The sequence below is a fragment of the Phodopus roborovskii genome, unplaced genomic scaffold (assembly GCF_943737965.1).
Source record: "Phodopus roborovskii unplaced genomic scaffold, PHOROB, whole genome shotgun sequence".
NCBI classification, from domain to species: Eukaryota; Metazoa; Chordata; class Mammalia; order Rodentia; family Cricetidae; genus Phodopus; species Phodopus roborovskii.
The window spans coordinates 15517462-15530049 of NW_026125295.1; the positions used below are offsets into that span (position 1 = coordinate 15517462).

Below are 12588 nucleotides of genomic sequence, written 5' to 3' on the forward strand. Positions count from 1 at the left end.
GCCAAAGAACTGTTCTTTCCAATTGCTCTGCTAGGTAAAGCTCAACACTTCTTTTTCTTCTTCTACGGGACCCAAGGCTGTGCTCACAGCACAGGCTGCGATCAAAGTGAGTGGATGGAAAGAGCAAGCCTTATGGCAGCTTTCCCTGGCTTTGCTGTTTGGAACTTCAGCAGAGAGAGTGCCGCAGCCACAGGTCAGCTGTGGCTTGGTTACTCTCAGAGCAGCATGGGCCTGTCTGCAGCTGCCTGCCATAAAGCTTACACAGGCCCCTTCTAGTGGTCTGTGCTTGACCCTTCCTTTAGAGGGCTCCAGATGAACAAGAACAAACTAATGGAGTCCTCTTACCCATCTCTACGCGCATCTACACCAGCCTGAATGAGGGGTCCATGCATGTGTTGTCTCAAATGTCCCTGCTCACCATCTTCCAGCCCTCTAGGCCTGCTTGGAACCTCAGAAGGCATCTCGCATGACTGACTGTGAACATTCCCAGGCTCCAGAGGCAACCACAGCCACTGCCCAGCCCATTTCAATCTGCCGCTTCTTTTGGGGTGAGGGTGGGGGTTACTTTTTGCCACAACCGCAAACAGGATAGAAGATGGAAAGCAAGAGATGTCTGCCAGATCCCCAAGGGAGCTGCCATCCAGGCCCCCATGAAATAACAATCACGAGCTGGTTTTGGAGTGTAGCTAACAAGCTGAGTGCCATGAGGGGAGGCTGCACACTGCCTGACTTGGTACTTGAGGAGAGGGAACAGCCTCCCCCACCCTTTCCTATTGTAAAAGCCACAGAAGCCTGTGGACTAAATGCCAAAGCCATGGGGGGAGGAGCTGGGGACCAGACAGATGTTCTTATTTCTCCTGGTGCCTCTTCAACTAGCTAAAGGCAGGCTCCAAGCTTGCCCCTACCACAGATTACACAATGTCTTCCGTCCCTTGTCTCCCAGGAAGTAGCCTCTTAACAGAGAGACAAATAAGCCTCTTGTCTCCAAACCCCCAAGTGGCAGGGGCTCAGGCCGTTCTGAACTTGACTGTGGTGGCTGAAAGGGTAGCCCATGAATGCCTGTCTAGAGAGAAGGATGACAAATGCATTCTGGACCAAGTCCGTGCGGTAGTTAGATGTGCTTGCTAGCAAACGCTGATGTGCAGGGGTGGGTTAGGTGGAAACAAACGAGTACCCTCTTGTAAGCAGGATTGAAAGGCATGCAAGGCGACTTGCTCTGTACCTTCCTGACATGCTGGGTTTGGGATCCCATGGGAGGAGCAACCCTAGGGGAAAATGTTGGAACTACTAAAACCCCAGAGTCTATTCCTACAAACAATAGCCTGCCTGGCAAAGAAGGACACTGAGGGCCCCACAGAGTATCCAGGCAGCTTCCCCCACAGCACAGAGACACAACCATTCCCACCAGTATGGAACTAGACACTTTACCCTAGCAACCCACTAAGCAGGGAACTGACAGGATTTGGCAGGACAGAGGTGGCTAAAGGTTATCTAAATCCCCACATCAAATGAAAACCCTTGGCCTTGTTGAATGATATCAGCAGAGCTCAGGGACCTGGACTTTTAGCAAATTCAACTGCCAAGAAGCACCAAGCAGCAGAGCTCACAGGGCCTGGTTCTTCTTGCTTAAATTTCAAGTTTTAGAGTAGTGTGTAGTAGTCTTGAGCCAGGGGGACCTGACTGTGACATCACAGCATGCTGGGGCTAGCCTAAAGCACTGCGTGCTAGGGAGAAAAAAAAGTTGGAGCAAGAATTTGCAAGAATTTCATGGCTTGGTATTTTTAAAAAGCAGCAAGATGTGAAACTGGAGTCAAAAATAACTCTTCTGTTGGCTTCTAGAACAAAACCACCAAGCCACTGGCTAGTCTGTGCTGGGCTGCTCATAGCCGCCTCCCGGGCTCCTGATCACTGTCCCCATCTCCATGCTCCATCCCATCCCTGCAGACAGATGCAGACCTCACATGTTCATGAGGGTAGCTGGGCCCTGCCCAGCAACCCTTAGGGTTCTAAGAGTCTACAGAGGAATACAGTGGGGCCGGGGGCGGGGCCGAGGCCGGGGGCGAGGCAGTGATTGTTGACAAGGGCTCTACCTGCCTGCTACCTAGCTTTCCAGAGTCTCTACAGGGCACAGGAGGGAAAAAAAAAAAAAAAAAAAAAAAAAAAAAAAAATGCAGGTCAGAGCCTGTGCTGGTGTCCCTCAGTATCTAACACCAAGCAAGCAGGTCTGGCAGCCCTAGGGTCTGGCATGAGTCCTTCAGATCTTGCCATGAGGGTTACAGATCTGGTGTGGTGGCAGAGCAGATTTTGCGAGGCTTCATGGGAAGGCTTTACCAGAGATGCTGATGTCTGCTGGCCTCACAAGACTGAAAGGTAGATGCTGTGTAGCAGCACAGTGGTCATGTCCATGTTTGTGAAGAGCAACATGGGAAAGTGGGTGGGCCAGTGGTGCAGAATCAGCGGGGATGGACACTCCATAGGCCCCTAAGTGAGCTTCACCCTATAGGGTGAAGCAAAGCCCAACCACAGCAATCAGGCCTTTTTACCCTTCCCCTGGCTTTTCTGTAGACCCTACAGGCTTCTGGGATGGAGCCAGCTTTGTCAGCAAAAACAACTCAGGCAGACTCAGCAAGAGAGACATGGGCAGCCACAGGATAGGTACGTATTGGGTGTGGAGGGGATGAAGTTGAAGATGACCTCATAGCAGAGTCCCCCAAAGGAGAGAGAAGTGCTTTGTACATGTACATTTAATGAATTCCACTGTCAGAAGACACATGGCAGGGCACACCTTTAATCCTGGCACTCAGGTGGCAGAGGCAGGCAGATCTCTATGAGCTGAGTTCCATGTCAGCCAAGGCTACATATTGAAACTGTGAAGAAAAAGAAGTACTTTCAAGGCTAGAGAGATAGCTCTGCCATTAAGAACCTGGCTGCTCTCCCAGAGGACCTGAGTTTGGTTCTTAGCACCCACATGGTAGCTCACAATCATCTGTAGCTCTAGTTCCTTCTTAGGGCCTCCATGGACATTAGGCACACATGTGATACACAGACATACATGTGGACAAGACACCCATACAAATAAAATAAGAATAAATAAATTTTAGGAAAAGAGCCAGGTGGTGATGATGCATGTCTTTAATCCCAACACTTGGGAGGCAAAGGCAGGTGGATCTTTGAGTTCGAGGTCAGCCTGGTCTACAAAGTAAGTTCCAGGACAGCCAGGGCTACACAGAGAAACCCTGTCTCAAAACAAACAAACAAACAAACAAACAAACAAACACTCATGTTTTCCCCAAGCCAGTTGTTGGCTCTAAGACAAAACCAATAAGCTGCTGGATGGGCCACACAGCGCTTCTCACAGCAGCCTCCCAGGCTACCGTGGTAACTCCATTCAAAGAATGACTGTCATGAGCAACCACATCTTTGAGGAACGCCAGTCTTGGCCCTGCATGCCTTAGCCCAGGATCAAAGGCCTACCCTAAACCCCAGCAGCCTCACCCTGACCTCTGGTGCTCCCTCCCTCCACAACAGAGACAGATACCGGTATTTCCCTGGCAGCTCCCAGGGTCCCTGGAGTAGAATGCCCACTTCTTCGGCTCCCCTCACAGTGCCTCAGACAACACTGGACTAACTGCTGGTCTTTACCAGTCCAGTCTACCACTTAACCAAAGACCGTGGCAGGTTTGGCTATCCCCATTTGTTAGAAAGGAAACTGAGGCCATTGGAATGATACCAAATGTCCAAGACACCCAGGTTGCCAAATCCAGGAGAGTGGACATGCCAAGGCATCTGATAGGCAGGCGGCTCATTCAGTGAAACTATCCCTGAATCCCAAAAGGGAGCCATTGCTCTCCATGCTTGGTGGCCATGAAGGAAGCTGAAGAACCCAGGCTACTCGGAGCATGGATGGCACCCAGCTGGGGTCAGATCCTCCATGAGCTCAGCAGAGGAACAATGAAGTCCCCTGCAGCAGCCTCACAGGTAGTAAGGACAAGGTCCATCAGGGGTGTGTGTGTGTGTGTGTGTGTGTGTGTGTGTGTGTGTGTGTGTGTGTGTGTGTGTGTGTGCGCGCGCGCGCGCCCATGCGCGTGTGTTCACGTTCCTGTTCTAAGCAGGTGGCCTCAGGGGCTAGCCTTTGAGCTCTGATTGCAGAGCCCAAAGCAAGAACTGTGGCTTTATCCTTCAGGAAGGTAATGTTTATTCTACAGGAAAGTTTTTGGTGGGCAGCAGTAGGAATGGAAATCAGGGTACTGTGAATTCTGGACAAGCACCTCCACTGAACTACGTGTCCAGCTTTTTTTGATTTATAAACTCTTAGCTGCTGAGCCATTTCCAGCTTTGAACTTCTTCTTTTAATTATTTATTACTGAGGGAAGGGGTATAAAGTCCACAGCCTGTGGAGGTCACGATGCTCTGAGGAGTCAGTTTTCTTCTCTCGCCTTTATTTGGGATCCAGGATTACCAGGTGTACATAGCAGTGTTCTACTGGAGGAACCACCTTGCTGGTTCTGCAGGAAACTTCTTGTTGAAGTTACCCCAAATTCCACACGAACTGTTTAGCAAGGGATGCTCTGCCCACACTAAGATCAGGACCACCTGCTTCTTGCTGAAGCCACAGGGTAGATCCAGGTACAACAGCCTTATCAGTACCTGGCAAGATACTAACTGTCGGGGAAACCCTAAAGAGATCAAGCAAGGAGCCCTGAAGAGCTGAGGCCTCAGCCAAGCAGTGATGCTCTCAGGGACTTTCCATATAAAACAACTGGAGGAGACCTGAAAGGTCAGGCCAACCTGAGCTGGCATTACAGATAGCAGGAGACGAAGCAAAGGGCCCATACCTTGCAAGGTCACTGGAAAAGTTATGTTTCTCTTATAAATGCCTCCCCCACCCTAAACTCCAGCCCCTTTTCTGAGGCAGGATTTTTTCTCTGTGTTACCCTGGCTGTCCTGGAAAACTCTCTGTAGAACAAGCTGGCCTCAAACTCAGAGATCTGCCTGCCTCTACCTCCTAAGTGCTGGGATTAAAGGTGTGAACCACTGTACCTGGCTCATAAATGCACTTTCAAAAAGTAATGCATATAATTCATATACTTTACAAACATGGGAGTCTCTAAAAGGTAAAACCAGAACAACCCCAATGTGTGCACATGTGCGCGCGCATGTGTGTGTGTGTGTGTGTGTGTGTCTTAAAGAACTGATTTCTGATGCTGCACAAACCCCAAGGGCAGTTGGAATTTTGATAGACCTGTAAGGCCTCTTGCTCCCAGGGGCCCAACTTGCTCCCTGGGGAGGCTTGATGCCTCACAGTTTTGCTGATGTCACAACCCACTTCCTTGACCTGCAGTGAAATCCAGCTCCTAGGTTTTAGGAAGTTGCTTCCCAGGAGCAAGCCTGTGACAGCTCTGCCTCTTGCTTAAGTCTCCCCCACCCCCTTGTGACCCTATCTCACTCCCACACCCCTCAGGCTTCTGCTGGGTCAGGCTCCAACCTGCTCTGTTCAGTGTCCAGTCACTCCTGGGCTGCTGCTTCTGTAACTCCCGCCAAAAGACCCAAGGCCTCCATGCCTTGGCTGGCTGGGCTCCTTATGCATCGCTCCTAGCTTTCTCAATGGCCCCAACTGCCTGTTCTGTCTTAAAGCCTGGCTCTGGCATCAAATTCAGTCAAGGGGATTCAGTCTCAGGAATGGGACTGGGTTTCACATAGGAGCAAACAGAATGGGTTCAGTGAATGTGTGTGCATAGAGAACTATCACTTCTAGCATAAGGGCTGAGAAATGGCTCCCACGGGCAGAGGGAAGGTCTAGAAGACTGAAGGCAAGGCCTTGTGGTGCTGTCTTATGGAAGGCTTGTCCCCAGCAAGCCTTGGGCAGCAGTGCCAGCAGTACCAGGGGAGGCTCCTAACACGACAGGAATAGAGCACTGCTGGGCACTGCTTGGTGAGCTCCGCAGGTGGGCTCACTCTGTATTCCCAGAGGCTTGGACAGTAGGTGCTGGCAACAGCATTGCATTCCAGGCTTAGACATCAAGGCACAGGATGACCGGGTTTTCCCCAGATCACTAAGTAAGGGCTGCACTGAAGTCAGACACACACTCAGCCCCAAGGGGACCGCTTAGTCTCCTGACTTCAGGACTTTTCTTTCTAGAAGGACTGCTGGGGCAGAGTGTCACCCTAAAGAGGGCTAAGATTTTTGTATCTGTCCCCCAGACTGGTGGCAAACAGACTACAAACATCCACAGAGGATATACATTGAGCTGTATACCCACACACCCAGACTGTTGAATAAGAAGGTAGGTTTTTGTTCATATTTTTCTGGTATTTTGAGGAACCATTTGGCTGATCAGACAAGGCTGGCCTTACACCGTTGCCCCTCCTGCCTCAGCATTCTGAGTGTTAGGATTGCCAGCTGACTAAAGCTGACTAAGAATTCAGCTTTAAGAACTAGGGTCTCATCGGGGCAGGCAGTGGCGGCACAGACCTTTCCTCCCAGCATTTGGGAGGCAGAGGCGGGCAGATCTCTGAGTTTGAGGCCAGACTATTCTACATTGAGTTCCAGGACAGCCAAGGCTATACAGAGAAACCCTGTCTCAAAAAACAAACAAACAAAGGGAGCTAGTCCTTTGTAAGGTGCCACTGGAGGACCTGTAACTCACTCAGGAATCATCCCTGTCCACTGCAAATTCATGCTCTCCCTGGAAAGAGGTTCTGTAGGAAACGTGTAAGGGACCCAAGAGGAGCCATCTCCTTCCAGGAGCCCACGCAGAAGTAGACAGCACAACACATGATTCATAAAGACGCCACTGAGGCAGGCGTCAGTGCTGAGGTGGCCAGGGCAGGGAGGGCGTTAGGACTAAGCACACAGTGAGGACGGGGTAGACCCAAGGCCAGAACTCACACAAGACAGGGGCCCGGCTGAACAAGCCGCTTGAAAGGAAGCTTTAGGCCTCAGGAGAGGGCTGGTTCAGTATGGGCAACTGATGATCAAGCCTCCCAGTGTACCTTATACAAAGGCGGGGATGAGCCTATGGCCTTACATGGGGTTTCATGGAACCCCAGCTTCCTCAGGACACCCGGGGTCCAAAGGAACACTTTTCACTTTGTGGCACCAAGGAACAGAGGATAAGACTACCACGGATTTGCAAAGAGACCAAACACTGTCAAGTAGGACAAGGGTGTCATGGGGCAGCCCAACACTCTGCTCTGTGCTGTGAGTTTCTTACAAAGCTACTATCATACTCCTGACTGCTAACACAAAACACAGCCTTCCATGTGCACCCCTAAGCAGCGGCAGCAAGTGTTTTCGCTGCTACGTTCCTGTATTTCTGGCCACCTCTCAGACTTAACTTCCGGTTTTACCCTGTGAAGTCTTAACGGCTCCGCCTCCCCTGACCTCCCACTTGATGAGGCTGTGAGGGGCACGAGGTGCTTTCCATCAGGCTAGAAGTGGGTTTTTCATCTTAAAGACTTAGCACGTGCTCATATCTCTTCAGAGCAGGCTTTCTTCTCAGGGGTTAGCGGGATGTCCAGCATGTCTGCAGTCCTACAACCCTGACAACCCGCCTCTCCCTTGGGTGCCTCCATCCGTGGGCCCAAAGTTGACATTCCACTAAAGATGTGACAATGTGGAGTCAGGGAAAGGCTGCCAGGCTGCTCCGGCTCCATGTCTATTAGCTGTCCTCTGCATTCCTGTGTAGGGCTGCACTGGGGACTACTCTCCACTCCCTGCTTTTACAACCCTTCCAAGCAGATCATGTGTCCCTCCCACAGCCTCACTAACCCCAAGCCGGCACGGGACATAGGCATCTGTGGAGTCCCTGCCAGGCCGCTAAAGCCAAGGCACCAGGGGCAGAGTATCTTTCAGCACTGCCCTGCCCTCCGAGCCACCGTCAGCTAGCCCCCCCCCCCCCACTCCCTCAGATGTGATGCTCCTCTGGGCAGCTGCCACCTCTTGTTAGGGTATTTTGTTTATATTGAAGCTACTGTGCTATAAACTGCAAGTTGCCAGTGTAAGTTAAGCTCTGGAGAGTAGGACCCACGTTTACCTCACCGATGAGGGTCCCGGGCAAGACCACTGCAAACACTTACTCAGCAGATACCTAGAACCAGGCATGAGCCAGACTCTGCAGAGATTCAAAGCCGCTAACCCTTACCACAAACATGGAGGCAAGAGCCCAGACCACCCGTGCATTCATGACAGCTCAAGGCACCAGAGTTTAGAGAACTAAAGGATTTTTTCCAAGGACACCAGGGGAATAAACAATGACCCTGAGTCTAAACCCAGGCTTGCATAGACTCCAACTCACTGCTCCCAGCTCTCAGGCAGGTGAGAATGGGGTGAATGGACAGTATTTCCCTCAAAGCACGGTTGTAACTCCAGCCATAGCAGGGTGGACAAACTGGCAGAAACCTGTGTGCTGACTGTGTGGTGACTTTGGAGTCTGGTAGCTTCAGCTTACACAGGTCCAACAGCCAGGTTCCAGGGAAGACACTGATATTTCATTAATGTAGGTTGGAAAAAAGGTCCATTCTCTATCTCTCTCTTCTCTTTCTCTCTTCCTCCCCCTTCACACACAAAGAAAAACTATTTTAAAAAACAGAGCCTCATACTATGCAGCCTTGCCCAGCCTGGAACTTAATATGTAGATCAAGCTGGCCTCGAACTCACGGACTCCCATCTGCCTCTGCTTCCCAAGGGTGAAAATCAAAGGTGTGAGCCTTTGTGCCGACCAGTTCTGTATCAACTTGACACACACTACAGTCACTTGAGAAGAGGGAACCTCCGTTAAGAAAATGTTTCCAGTCAGGTGGTGGTGGTGCACACCTTTATTCCCAGCACTCAGGAGGCAGAGGCAAGCAGATCTCTGAGTTCAAGGCCAGCCTGGTCTACAGAGTGAGTTTCAGGACAGCCAGGGCTACACAGTGAAACCCTGTCTTGAAAAACAAAAGAAAATGCTTCCTTAAGATCAGGCAACAGGCAAGCTGTAGGGCATTTTCTAAATTAGTATTTGATGGGGGAGGCCCAGCCCATTGTGGGTGGGGCCACCCCGAGCTGCTAGTCCTGGATTGTATAGGCTGAACAGGCCAAGGGGAGCAAGCCAGTAAGCAGTGCCCCTTCGTGGCATTAGCTCCTGCCCTGCTTGAGTTCCTGTGCTGACTTCCTTCAGTGATGAACCATGATGTGAAAGTGTAAGCCAAATAGACCCTTTCCCCCAATTTTTTTTTGGTCATGGTGTTTCACCACAGCAACCGAAAACATAACCAAGACAGGCACCATGCCTTTGATTCAGTGAAGGACACACCAAGTCCACGAGGCACACAAAGGCACTGTGAGCTTCTATTTTTAAAAACCCAGTAGGTTCTGGGCATGGCGACACACATAACAGCAGTGCTCAGGAGGCTAGGATAAGGGGATTTCCAGTTCAAAGTCACCCTAGGCTACACAAAGTGACCCTGGCTCATTAAAACAAGTCTCAGTATCTGCCAACCAACATCAAATGGTTCAAATGCTAGAACAAAGAAGATGGGTGCGCGTGTGTGTGTGTGTGTGTGTGTGTGTGTGTGTGTGTGTGTGTGTGTGTACACACGTGCGAGCTCATGTCCCCATCAGGCCCTACCTGTGTGAGGACGTCCAGCTGGCCCACGATGTGCTCCAGTGTGCTGGTCAGGGTCTGGGGCATACTGACGGGCTCCTGGGGCTGGCCTTGCACCGACTCCAGAATCTTGTCTCTGCCTGGTGGGCCAGGTAAATCCATTTCTGGCTAAAGACAGAAAGCACAGTCCCTCAGTCTATTTAGTATTGAGGAAACAAGGAGAGAGGCTCGTTTTAAAAGACAGATTATCTGAGAAGCCAGGAATCCGAGGAAATGGCTTCAGAGTGTCAGCAGGGCAGAGCAGGGAAACAGGACACACACCCTTGCAGCACAGACTCACATGCCCATCTCCCACAGCAGAGACTGAGAAATGGAGCTGAGAGCCTGGCAGTCTAGACTGGGCAAAGGAGCAGGTGGACCCCTGAGTGCCCTCCGAGGTCTCCCAGAGGTCCTCAGGGAGGCTGGCCCCCCTTCATTCTCGGGCACCATCCAGCGTGCATCCTGGAGGAGCCAGAGACATAAAGAAGTCCCCCCTTCTCCCAGACAGTAGTTTAACTTCAAGCCCACCCTCCCAACACTGGCTGCTCCAGACTTCACTAACATCTGCCTAAGGGCCCAGCAGCTGTGGCTCAAAAATTAAAGGGGATGTTCCAGATCCTGCCCTGCCCCAGATCCCCTGGAAAAACAAAGATCTCTATGTGACTGTCCTGCCAGGATGGCTGGTGAGAGCCAGAACCCACAGGGCAGGCACAGCTGGCTTGTTTCAGACAGGACTCCAGGGATGGGAGGCACTTGGGTTTTTATGACTCGAAGGGTCACTGAGCCCCTCACTGAGCCCCTCTCTATACTCGGATGCAGGCCTCTCCTGCCCCAGGAAGCAGCCTGCAGGTGCTGAGCAGGACTCCCTGAGCATGGGCGCCTGGAGGCAGGTCAGTGGATGCCACAATTCCAATGCCTGCTGCTCCGCTGTGTGCGAGTGACAGCTCATGCTCTGGGCCACCCCCAAGTTTTGGTGACCCACCAGTGTCTAATGGATATTCTAGATGTACCATGTCGCCCTCAGGGCTCTGTCCATCCAATCCACCTCCCGAGTGCCCTTCTCTTGCCTCCGTGTCCCGGCACTCATATCACATTTTCTTCTCCATGGGGTGGTTTCACCTACACTCCTCCCTCTGCTAAAGTGCCCATCAGGAACGCCTCTGCTCCTGCACACCCGGGGCTCCTTCTTCCCACCCTGTTCCTCTAGCCACGTCACCTTCAGAAAAAGGGATCGAGCACAGGCAGATGAATCAACGCAGGCTTCTTCACAGGCCTGTCCACGATCTGCTGCCCCCTCTCGCATCCTGCTTGAACTCATCACTCCTTTCCCCACAAACCCAGGATATCACTAGCATCAAGGCTTGTGATCCACCCATGCACCAGAGCCAAGCCTGTTCTATCAGAGCCATGCGCAGTGAGTATACTGTACACCTGGGGCTCACCTAGGATACTGCCCAGCCCTGACAGTACAGGGGATGCCTGTAGACCCACAGTCAGCAGTGGCTGCTTCCATCTCCCCTCAATGTCTTCCCTCTTAGACTAAATCCACATCCACCAGGTCCAGGAAGATGATCCGGCCTGGACATGCTCACCAGGATTGCATCACAGTCCTCAAAGAGAATGGACCCAGGAGAGGATTTCCAAGTGACAAAGGAGGAAGATAAGGGCAATTCAGCATGTGGAAGCTACCGGAATATTTTTCTTTTTCTTCCATTGTTTTTCTTCTTTAATTTCATTTTACATTCCAACCACAGTTTTCCCTCCCACACCTCCTCCTGACTCCCCTCTTCCTCTCATCCCCCTCTGTCTCCCCCTCCACTCCACGCCCCCCCACTCCTCCTCACGGGTAAGGAAGGGCTCACATGAGCAGTCAACATAGTCTGGCACAATAGGTTGGGAGGGACAGGCCTCAGCATGGAGGCTGAGCATGGCATCCCAACCAGAGGAAATGGGCTCCAACAAGCTAGCTTTTATACCAGGGTTATATCGTGGCCCCTCAGCTAGTCCAAGGTTCACAACTGACTCCCACATACGGTGGGCCTAGTTCAGTACCTTGGAGTCTCCACAGTTGTAGGTCTACTGAATATTTTTCTTTCTTAGGAAAGAGCTCATAAACCACAAACTCTCAAGGATATATTTATTGATGGGAACTTGGGAAATGCTGCATCTGGTGGCTTAAGAACTTGATTGTGTGACATGAGGCAGAGGGGCATTCTTGAGAAATCAGTGCTGCGCCCACATAACCTCTGTTGACATGTCTGCTGGGATGTGGCTTTCGGAACCAGGACTCTTCCAGTCCTTCCAGGGATCAAGTACTTCTGATCTCAGTGCCTACCCAGAAGCCCATTCCAAAAGGAAACACTTCAGAAGTCTACTAGCCTTGCCAAGAAAGCTCGGGCCTACCACAGTGATCCACAGGCTCAGGGAGTTCTGTCACTGGTGAGGTATGAGGAGCCAGAGAGGCCTCAGTTCCACTGACCAGCTAGTGCCTCTACCTCCTCATCTGTAAAAGTGGAGTCAATCACTAAACTCATCTGAAGTCACCAGCAAGCCTTGAAGGTATTCTCAGCCCTGAGCCCACTCCTTCCAAACACACTCTTCCCCTAGGCACGGAGTCCCCACGGCTCCATCAGAAAAGACTACTGGGAGAAGGTTATTGGCTTCCTGTCCCGACACCAGACTGGTGCTGCCTGCTGCCCGGGAAGGAGGGAATGGAAATTCTGAGTGCTTCTGCAGAACATTGCAGAAGCTGCCAGTGCTCAACTGGGCTTCTGGAAACAGTGAATGATGGGGGGAGGGGGCACCAGAGAGGGTGAGCGCCAACTTTAGCAGTCTCCCTCTGAGCCAAAGCTGAGTAGATCCAAGGGAGCAGCAAGGACTGGAACCATAGTGCTCCAAGCTAGAGCAGAGGCTTTAGGAGAGAAATGTGTTCCCATGGATACCATGCGTTCATAGGGGCGACTTC

At 51.5% G+C, this 12588-nt stretch overlaps 2 protein-coding genes across 2 annotated transcripts in view; both read right to left on the minus strand.

The window, feature by feature from the left end:
* The window catches only part of Abhd14b (abhydrolase domain containing 14B), a 154140-nt gene that overhangs the window by 112912 nt on the left and 28640 nt on the right, over nucleotides 1-12588 (minus strand). The gene's annotated exons all lie outside the window — the stretch shown is intronic.
* Nucleotides 1-12588, minus strand: part of Poc1a (POC1 centriolar protein A) — a 71225-nt gene that overhangs the window by 10605 nt on the left and 48032 nt on the right. The window contains exon 10 of the mRNA XM_051205395.1: nucleotides 9609-9752. Within this exon, the coding sequence (XP_051061352.1) occupies nucleotides 9609-9752 (144 nt within the window). The remainder of the gene's footprint in view (nucleotides 1-9608; nucleotides 9753-12588) is intronic.